This window comes from Saccostrea cucullata, unplaced genomic scaffold, assembly GCF_032062105.1.
Source record: "Saccostrea cucullata isolate Sc308-1 unplaced genomic scaffold, CSIRO_AGI_Scuc_v1 ctg16760, whole genome shotgun sequence".
NCBI lineage: Eukaryota > Metazoa > Mollusca > Bivalvia > Ostreida > Ostreidae > Saccostrea > Saccostrea cuccullata.
Genome location: NW_026924448.1, coordinates 12,572 through 22,493, shown reverse-complemented (window position 1 = coordinate 22,493; position 9,922 = coordinate 12,572). Strand labels below are relative to the sequence as shown.

Below are 9,922 nucleotides of genomic sequence, written 5' to 3'. Positions count from 1 at the left end.
TCGAAAATGTGAAAAGTTTACGGACGGACAGACGGACGGACGGACGGACGACGGACACAATGTGATCAGAAAAGCTCACTTGAGCCTTCGGCTCAGGTGAGCTAAAAAGCTTTCACGCTCGTTAACCCTCGTTTTACTGCTTCTAACATCAGTGCATTAGCCAATCAAAAAGTGTTTTACTTAAACAATTGCATTAGAATAAAGACTCTACCTCATGGCTACAACTTTCGGAGAAGAAAACATTTCTTGCAGGGCTGCATTCACATGCGTCATTCCGACCAGAGATAGTTTGGTCTTGGACGGGGACAGACTCTCTGTGATTTCTGTAGCTCTGCGACAAATGTCCAGGGCTCGCCTGGCATCCCCCGACACTGCTGCCACTTTTCTGGCTGCCAGCTGAATGGCATCCTCCTCAAAGGCCTTCAGTCCCTTCATTCTGGAGATCACTATCTCCTGGAGCTGTTTGAAGGTGTACGGCTGGAATGTCATTCTTGTTAGCCCCTAGATAAATAGAGGATATTCAATGTTTTGTAGTTGAATATGGAAATTATTTCACGAGTGGGACAGGATTTTTTCGCACTCGTGAAAATATCAAAAAATCCTGTCTCACGAGTGAAATAAATTCCATATTCAACTACAAAAACATTGAATTTTCTGTTTATTACATTTTTAAAAATTTCTTTGATTTTTTCTTTGCCTCTGTCTTTTTGTAATACAGTCATAGGCTACATGACGTCATAGTTGAGTGGTTGAGACGTCATAGCTAAGTGGGTGAAAACATTGTAAACATGGATTTATCAACACTTTTTGGGTAATTTTTAGAGTTTTATTCTCTGTCGGAATAGTTTATTTATCTTTTTCTATCTTATATCAGGTCAAGGAAGATTTTTCTTTTACAACACTCTCTGCTATGGGAAGGAAAATCGCGAGTTTTACCGCACTTTTGATATTCGTCACACTGAGACAGGATATCATTTTGATATCCTTTCACACTGTGACAGGATATCATTTTTATTCAATGAATAAATTACAGTATTTCACTGGTAAAAATGTAATAATTAAACATATTAAATGGCTAGATTAACTGGTTTTCAAAATTAATTATAGTTTGCTTTACAAAAAAAAACATTTTTCTGTTAAACTTCTGTGCAAAACATGGTTATGTGATAAAGACATTTCAACTACTGAATAAGGATTATTTAAATCAAAATTAAGGTCCAATTCAAGCCAAAATTGTATGTCTTCAACCATGAAGTTATTTCTCCTTGAACTATTGAATCCTTTTTTTTTTCTTTAAACCTAAAAAATTTGACCCTATGAAAACAAGTGATTTTACAGTACATGTTCATCCTTTATTTTTATCTGACTACATTCAGTAATTAAAACCAGTAATTTAATGGCTTACTAATCTGCTTGAGACTCTTTTCATCATTATGCGTTCTGGTAAATCCATAGTGTTAGCTACAGCTAGAACTACCAGGCGAGCATGACGGTGTGATGGCCAATCAAAGATATTATACATCACATCCTGTTTCCTTGTCCACAAAAGGTCTAGCTAAAAGGAACAAAAAAATCTATTTTACAACATCAAAGACTACCTACCAATTATGCAGGCCTTGTAACTGTTTAAATCATTTTATTCTCCTAAAGATAAAGTTTCCAAGTTATAATGTTTCATTAAGAAGACTTCATTGTAAGTCAACATGCTTTATCTCACCTCATCGGCCAACATGACAATAGTTTCTTTACGAGGTCCCGGGGTAGTAAATTTCTTGTTCAGCAAATCAGCTGCATGGTCAGGGGTAGCTTTCTGATTGGTCAGTTGCTATAATATACAAACAAGCAATTAAGTTTTGTGTGTGCAGTAACACATTTTTCAATCTTCAATTCATATGGTACACGACTTCCCAAGTGTAACTGCATTCTAAAGAGCACACACAGTCATAATCTTTTTCCAGACAGAAATGTGAACTGTCTCACACTAACCTGTAAGATTTGTACATAAGCCTGACGGGGTTCTGTTAATTTCATTCCATTGACGTCAATGTACTTAAAGCCTGGTAGTTCCTCCTGTTCTGTCGCCTGATGGAGGGCCCGCACCACTTCATGTACCGTGGCAGTCTTACCTGTACCAGGGACTCCAGATATGTACATACACCTGCAGATAAATTTAATGTTCATTATCAAAATCTCAATTTCTTTTATATGGAAGAGGTCCATGGGCATTGATGGTCACCTGTTTATCATGAGTTTTTATTAGGCCATTACCAACTCTGCTAAAACTGGAATTCTAAACTTGTGAAGTGAATTTTAAATCTTTCTGAGGAGTTTTAAAGACCTGCCAAAAACCTACATGTGTAGGTTTTTAAAAATAAAAATAGAAGACATTTGAAGTGAATAGAAAACCTTGCTCCATTTTTGACCTTGAGCTGTGCTCATGGACATAAATTACTACTCAATCTAGTAAAGAAGAGCACTTGGCCTACTGCCATTATGCACACACGATGCTTGATTAAAATCAGAAATAAATTTATGTTTTGTAATGGAACAGAGTATAATGAACTTTTTGCATGACCAACATAGTTTCAGCCTAAGGACTAAACTTGTATAATAGACACTCATAAAAATTATGCAAGATGACACCCCTTCAAAGATTTTCCATGCAGTAATTAAATTTTAATACCAACTTATCCCATCCCTGTCTGGGCCTAAACCCTGGACAAGGTGCCATAAATTTGCAAATTCTTGAAGGCTTAGTATTTATAGGTTGAAGTTTTCATGTGAGTACTCACCCTCCAGTTCCATCTAAGATTTTACTCTCCACAAAGTTATAAATATCCTGAAACTCTGTCTCTCTACATGGAAGAGAATCTGGAACTGCTGATACATGTAACCTAAAAGGAAAAAAAAGGGTTTACTAAAACTGATCCACAAGTGAAACAAATTCTGATGAATTCATAATACCGATTAATACTGCATTATTAAACCAGAAGTCTCTGTCGAGACTGTAGCTCTACTGGTTTGTACTTATATCAAGGGATGAGAAAAGAAGCCATTGCCATCAGACCAAAACTGTAGGAGGAGTAGCGTTATACAAGGAATTTTACAGAAATTTCTATTTTTAGTAACCATGGCATCACTGTTCATCAAAATCAAAAACCGATGCACTAAATCATGTATCTTAGTGTAGTCTACTTGTTTGCAAAGTTATAGTAAAATCAGACTAAAACTGTAGGAGTAGCATTTTACCGGAATTTCACAGATATTTCTATTTTTAGTAACCATGGCATCACCGTTCTTCGAAATCAAAAACCGATGCACTAAATCATGTATCTTAGTGTAGTCTACTTGTGTGCCAGGCTACATTAAAATCAGACTAAAACAGTAGGAGGAGTAGCATTTTAAAGGAATTTCACAGAAAAATCTATTTTTAGTCACCATGGCAAAACTGTTCATTGAAATCAAAAACCGATGCACTAAATTATGTATCTTAGTGTAGTCTACTTATGTGCCAAGTTATATTGAAATCAGACCAAAACTGTAGGAGGAGCATTTTACAGGAATTTCACAGAAATTTCTATTTTTAGTAACCATGGCAACACCGTTCTTCGAAATCAAAAACCGATGCACTAAATTTTGTATCTTAGTGTAGTCTTCTTGTGTGCCAGGCTATACTGAAATCAGACTAAAAACAGTAGGAGGAGTAGCGTTTTAAAGGATATTTTCAGTAACCATGCCAACACTGTTCATTGAAATCAAAAACGAATATACAGAATTATGTATCTTAGTGTAGTCTACTTACGTGCCAAGTTATATTGAAATCAAACTTAAACTGTAGGAGGAGTGGCATTTTAAAAAATTGTTTACAGACGGACAGACAGCTAGACGGACGGATGACCGACACCTTACTGTCGCATCAGCTCCTCTGGTCTCTGACCAGTAGAGCTAAAAATAAAATGCTTTAATTGTGAGAATGAGAATTAATAGTGCAGCTACTGCAAAAAAAAAAAAATACATAACACATGTAAGCAGGTTGTTAATGCATAAACACTGCTTCAAGAACTTGCCCATTGATCTATACAAATAAAAGTTTAAAATGTACAACTATCTGAAAGTAAACTTTGAAAGTAGATTATTGACCTAACTACACACTGTATGCATTCTCAGAAGAATCAGCTGCATGAAACTCATTATTACCTAGATCTTGCCTCTTCTAGAACATTGGAAGGGGACATTAACGGTTCACATCTCTCAGGGATCTTTGGAGTGGCACAACTACTGCCTTTCTGTTCAATGTAACAAAAAGTCAACACCTCATATTTGGGACAAAAATTATACTTCTTGGCATAATTATATTGGTAAAGTAACTTTTTCCTATTAGACATTATATACAAATTTTTAAGGACATGTTGCTAAATTTGCCTCAAACTAAAAATTTCACTGACGGTATACATAATCTTGTTTTTTTACCCTTTGTTTTTTGGCCCTGGGTGTGGTTGTCCTGTTGGGGGTGTTGGTCCTGCTTGTTCTGGAAGTTTTCTTTCTTGTCGGTTCACTAAAGTCGGACAGATCACTATCTGTGTCACTGTCTGAAGGCAGGAAGACCTCGTTTTTACCTACAGGTGAAAAGTCTGCATTCTCGTCGTAAGAAATAGCCCTGAAATAAACAAGATATGCTTTTGAAACACTTATATTTCATAGATATATTAAATGATTTAAATTAATCTAAGGAAGCACTTTTATTGTATATACATGTACTATACATTAAACTGAAACTTTTATTTGGTCTCTTACTTGCTTCTTTTTCTCAGATTTCGAGAAGCTGGTGTTTCTGGTCGTGAGGAATCAAACTGTTGTGTCAGCCTTTTTCTGGCCGGCCTGTCCGTGCTCTCCGGGGTCTTGTTCCTGTGGGACTGGTACATGTTATCTGAGATCCTCTTAATTACCACCTTCTGAACCTTCTTCTGAGCCTTAGTGGCAGACTTAGGTTGAGGTTTAGTGTCATGTGCCGAGAAAGAAACTCTTCGGTTCAGGTGTCGAGGTTCTGTCCGGCTTAAATGAGCCAGTTCCGGTTTCTTCTGGGGGGTGAGTATCGATTTTAAGGGCATGGATTTATTGCTCGGAACACTGGAGACATCAGAGGATGCAGTTGATATTAGAGATATGGCATCACTGTCATCATCCATTAACATAGAGGCTACATCCTGTGCTTCTATTCTCCGTCCCAAAAACTGACCAGTCGACTTTCTTCTATCTATAAAAACATGCATATTTGAAAAAGATGCAAAAATCTAGGCTCATATCTTTAACCTTAATCTCATTTTGAAAGACACTTAAAAGACATGTTTTACCAGATCTAGTAAGAGCAATGATTTCAAGAGTGTCTAACCTGGCAGCTTCTTCACTTTTGGCACCAAAGAAGTGAGGACATCTGAGTCCACCTTGTTGTCATTACTGACTGGAATGACATTCAACATACTACTTCTTTCCTGTAGTTGCCGAGCTGGAAGCCCTCCAAAAGATCTCCTTGTTTTGGGTCTCACATCTTCATTTTCTTTGTACTCCTTTGAGTTTTTCTGTGTTGGCTCTTTTCTTGGAGTTTTGTTTTTGACATCTTCCAGTTCTTGAAATTTTGTCCCATCAAATGTCTTATTAAACACATAAGTTTTTAACATATTTTTTGACTGCTTTTCTTCTAAATCACCCTGAAGTACCTTTCAAAAGGATGAAGTCCACAGAATTAGATAATTTTAGTGACAAAATCTACATTTTTATATCACTTAGATTGGCCCATTAAATGTTTAAGCATGTACTTGCAAACAAAGAACAGATAAAACCATTGACTTTTAATACAGTTCCAAAGTTTAATGGTTCAAAAAACTTACTTTGCACTTGCATAAAACAGTTTCAGGGTCTATTTCTCTTTGAACATTTCTGCTGACATTTAGGAATACTTCATTGGACTGTATTCTGCCATATTTCTTTTTACACCTTTTTAACATGGATTCCGTCATCTCGTCTTGTGTCCAATACCACTGTACCTCTGCAACATTCTGTTCACCTAAAATGGTACAGTGAAAAGAAAAAATTAAAATGTTCCGACATGGAAAAAAAATTAATTGGCCATTTACTGCAACAAAAGTTCCATAAAACCTTGTTTCTTCAACTTACATCAATGTATATTCAACTTACCACTATACGATAAACGACTTTTCAAACATGTATACTCTAAATGACTTTTTATTTGCGAGTACTTTATTTTCGCGTAATTACGCGAAAAAGTGTGCTCGCGAAAATTTAATCCTTGCATATAAGAGCATTCCTTAAGATTATATAGAGCACTAACCACAATTCGTGAAAATTTTGTCTCACTAATCAAGAGACTTTGACTATCTTGCTAAAATAAGGTGTCGCGAAAATTTAGTGATCTACAGTATCTTTTGATTTGATTTGAACATATTTTATCATGTAACAATTACAAATACAAATATTTTATTGGCACAAACACAATTACAGTAATTGGTAAAGGTCCAATTACATAAACAGATTGGGCAGCAGGCATAGCCTATATAAGCCCTCTCCACCAATACCTTTTACTTGATCATTGAATTAGACTCAGGTGTTTCTAACATTTTGTTTGAAATGCTATTGTTATATTATAAGCGATTACCATCAGAATACAGGTCTTCAAGTTTGGCAACATATGCTGATTCTAAAGGATCTTCTTGGAAGTCATCATTGCTGCTAGCAATCAGAACAAAGTCTCCAATGCTGTATTGTTTCTGATTCAACTGAAATTGTCTGAAAATAAAATTTTCCTTCTATTAGTAATGGATCACTTTCAAAGTTAACACTCTGATCTGAGTCCTTCTGAGATAAATTGACATTTGAGTTATTAAAACTTAATTAAGGCCAACAAAGGGACAAAGAACCCCCTCCTGGGAAGGAGTGATCTCAAATTTTCTGTTTTGCGTGTCACACCTTTGTCAAAGACATTTTGTATAATATCACTTCTCTTTAATATATAAAATTACAAATATAAATTTAAAGTTTAAGATACTTATTTTTACAGTATAACAGGTCCAGTCCAAAGACTATTTCTACCTACGTAGCTATTAATAGCTATGTAGGTATTTAAACCTATCCAAAGTAGATATTTTTACCTACTTTTTGTATTTTCTGCATTTTATGGCCAAATGCATGAAAGGCGCAACATGGTGGGCACATAATTCCTTGATACAGTCAGACTGATGATGGATATGACAAAAATTTGGACAAAAAATGATTACTTCGTACATTATCAATTTTGCATAGAAAGTAATGTAAAATTGCCGCTTCAGGAAGAAATCATTTTTTGACCAAAATTTTGTTGTATTCATCATCAATGTGACTGTATCAAAATATATGGTATTCAACATGTGGCACCCTTTGGCCTTTTGGTCACAAAATGCAGATAATATAAAAAGTAGGTAAAAATAGCTACTTTGGGTAGGTATAAATACCTACGTAGCTATTAATATCTACGTAGGTAGAAATAGTCTTTGGACTGGACCTGTATAAATTAAAGTAAGATTCTTAATAATGTAATGTTTTTGTTTATGTATGTAAATATGCTACAGTTGTTAATAAAATAGGATATTATTTTTGTTTATTTGATAAGCCCTAACCATGGTACCTGATTAGCACCCTTATCTTGGAAGTCTAATTAGTGTCCTAATTATGGTGCTTATCAGATGCCCTAAATGTATCAAGTGTCTTGACACCTAACAATGGTGCAGAGGCCCTAATACTTGGAGCTGATTGCCCTAATAGGAGCCCTAATGATGGAGCCGATTGCCCTAACAGGGTGCCCTAATGATGGAGCCTAATGCCCTAACAGGTGCCCTAATGATGGAGCCTAATGCCCTAACTAGGTGCCCTAAATCACGTTAGGAGTCAGACAGGGTATATAAGGAGAGAGAGAGTTAGTGAGTTGAAACACATTGCTTGTACTGGATTGTAAATTACGTTTGGATATTATTAATACACTTGTTGAAACGAACTCCGTCGTTGTTCTGATGTTAGATCTATAAAGATCTAAAGTTCCTAGCTTCTACACGGGATCCACAATATTTTGTGACACGGGTATACACAAACACACCATAGAGAGGAAAACGTCACGATTGGTGGCAGCGGTGGGATTCAAAGAAGTCATTCTACGTGTAACACAGGAACGAGACAACATAGAGTTTGAAATGGAGACACCCGTCATAAGGAGGAGAATTACGCCTAGAAAGGTAGGACAGTACTTCGACAGTCCAGCTCCTCTGAATGACTCTGGAATAGAGGTCGATGCAGGGTGTAGAACAAGTTTGCAGCCCACAAGTCGAGTAATGCCAGACAATCCTAACTTTCAGGAGTTCAGGCAAAATTCGCAGGGTCTTTCTGTTCAAAACGAGTACAATCCAAGGCCAAGCTTAAAGAGAATCCTATTTATTTGGGTACTCTTTGCTTTGATAGGATGTTCCCTGATGGTGATGACCTGGATCTATTTTCCAGAAAATGAGATCGTGCAGGAATCTCAAGAAAATGCAGTAATTTCTCTAGTATCGATAACGAGTATGATATTGCTTGTTATGGTAATCAGAGTAATATGGAAGTATGGAGAATTAGGTCTGCCGAATGCCAGTAAGGAAATTTCTTTGATACCTAATGATACACCCTATACTGGTGGTAGTGCACCTAATGCCCTTACAGGTACCAATCAGGAACCTAAAATTTTTGGGCAATCTGGATGCACTACTCCTTATTTGGGTAATCTGTCTCCTCAGGGACTTGGGTACAATTTTGAAATTCCTATGGCTTGCGGGACACCTAGAAACAGTCCTATGACACTAAATGCTGGTCAAAGAACCAATGATTATCCACTGAGAAGAACATTCTCTGGGGTCAACAACGATGTTTGGGATGAGTTTTTGCGGTATTTTGAAAATATTGCAGAACTAAACTCATGGAGACCCAAGAAATCCCGCAGAGTTTTGCTCAGCACCTTGAGAGGACAAGCTGAGAGCTAGGCATATGGAACGCCTGTTGCTATACAGTGTGATTATGAGCAACTAAAGGAGAAAATGAATCAAAGATTTTGACATTCTGCAATGAAAGAAAAATATATTGCGGATGTAAAATTAAGGAGACGACTACCGGATGAGTCCCTGCGAGATTTAGGACAGGCCATCGAAGAAGATTTGTACCGAAGGGCCTATCCAGGAAATCCAGATTTAATTGAAGAAAATGCTATACAGTCCTTCTTAGATAAGTGTGGACAATCTGAGGATTTTTGACTCGCAGTAAAACGGACCAGACCCAGGACACTTCAAAAAGCAGTTTTAAATGCAGTGCAAGAAGAGTGCTTTCGAATTGGGGAAAAAGAACTGCCAAAAGAGACAAAACCAGGCTATAAGCCTGTGTATGAGATTGAAGATGGGGAATTGAATAATGAAATAGCAGCTGCAGATACTGCCAAACCTCCAAGCGCGGGTGACAGATTCAACAGTATCTATAAAAACATGAGAACCGCAAGTACATGTACCAGTACAGGTCCAGGGAGGAGGGGACGCCCTTACAGCCCAGAGAGAAGGAAGAAGACTTCAACAAAGTGACACCTCTCGAGACCATAATTGTGTTGAAAAGAGAACTGTCAGGAATTATTTAAACTAAAGATGACTGATGCCGGAGGCCAGGTGTCAGTCGGTTCTAGACGGCCTAAAAACAAGGGAAGAAAACCCAAAACAGAAGTTGGAAAAGGAAGTGCTTAAAATACGGCGGGAGAAATCTCAAGACCAATAACAGTGTTAACTACATGGACTTTTGATTTAATCTAGAAACATTTTTTTAATTGAAAAAAAATTTCATTGTATTATGTTTTTGTCTTTTTATTGATTTT

At 36.7% G+C, this 9,922-nt stretch overlaps 1 protein-coding gene across 1 annotated transcript; it reads right to left on the bottom strand.

Annotated features, from left to right (window-relative positions):
• Positions 1–211: 211 nt before the first annotated feature.
• On the bottom strand, positions 212–8,194 carry LOC134266438 (origin recognition complex subunit 1-like; the record flags this gene model as incomplete). The annotated part of the gene is made up of 12 exons (XM_062748677.1): positions 8,097–8,194; positions 6,671–6,801; positions 5,886–6,061; positions 5,390–5,714; positions 4,795–5,254; positions 4,471–4,657; positions 4,198–4,286; positions 2,793–2,894; positions 1,987–2,158; positions 1,718–1,825; positions 1,406–1,555; positions 212–501 (listed from the first exon to the last, which is right to left on the bottom strand). Coding segments are annotated over exons 1-12 (2,288 nt in total), but the record flags the coding sequence as incomplete, so codon positions are not given.
• Between the last annotated feature and the right edge of the window lie 1,728 nt (positions 8,195–9,922).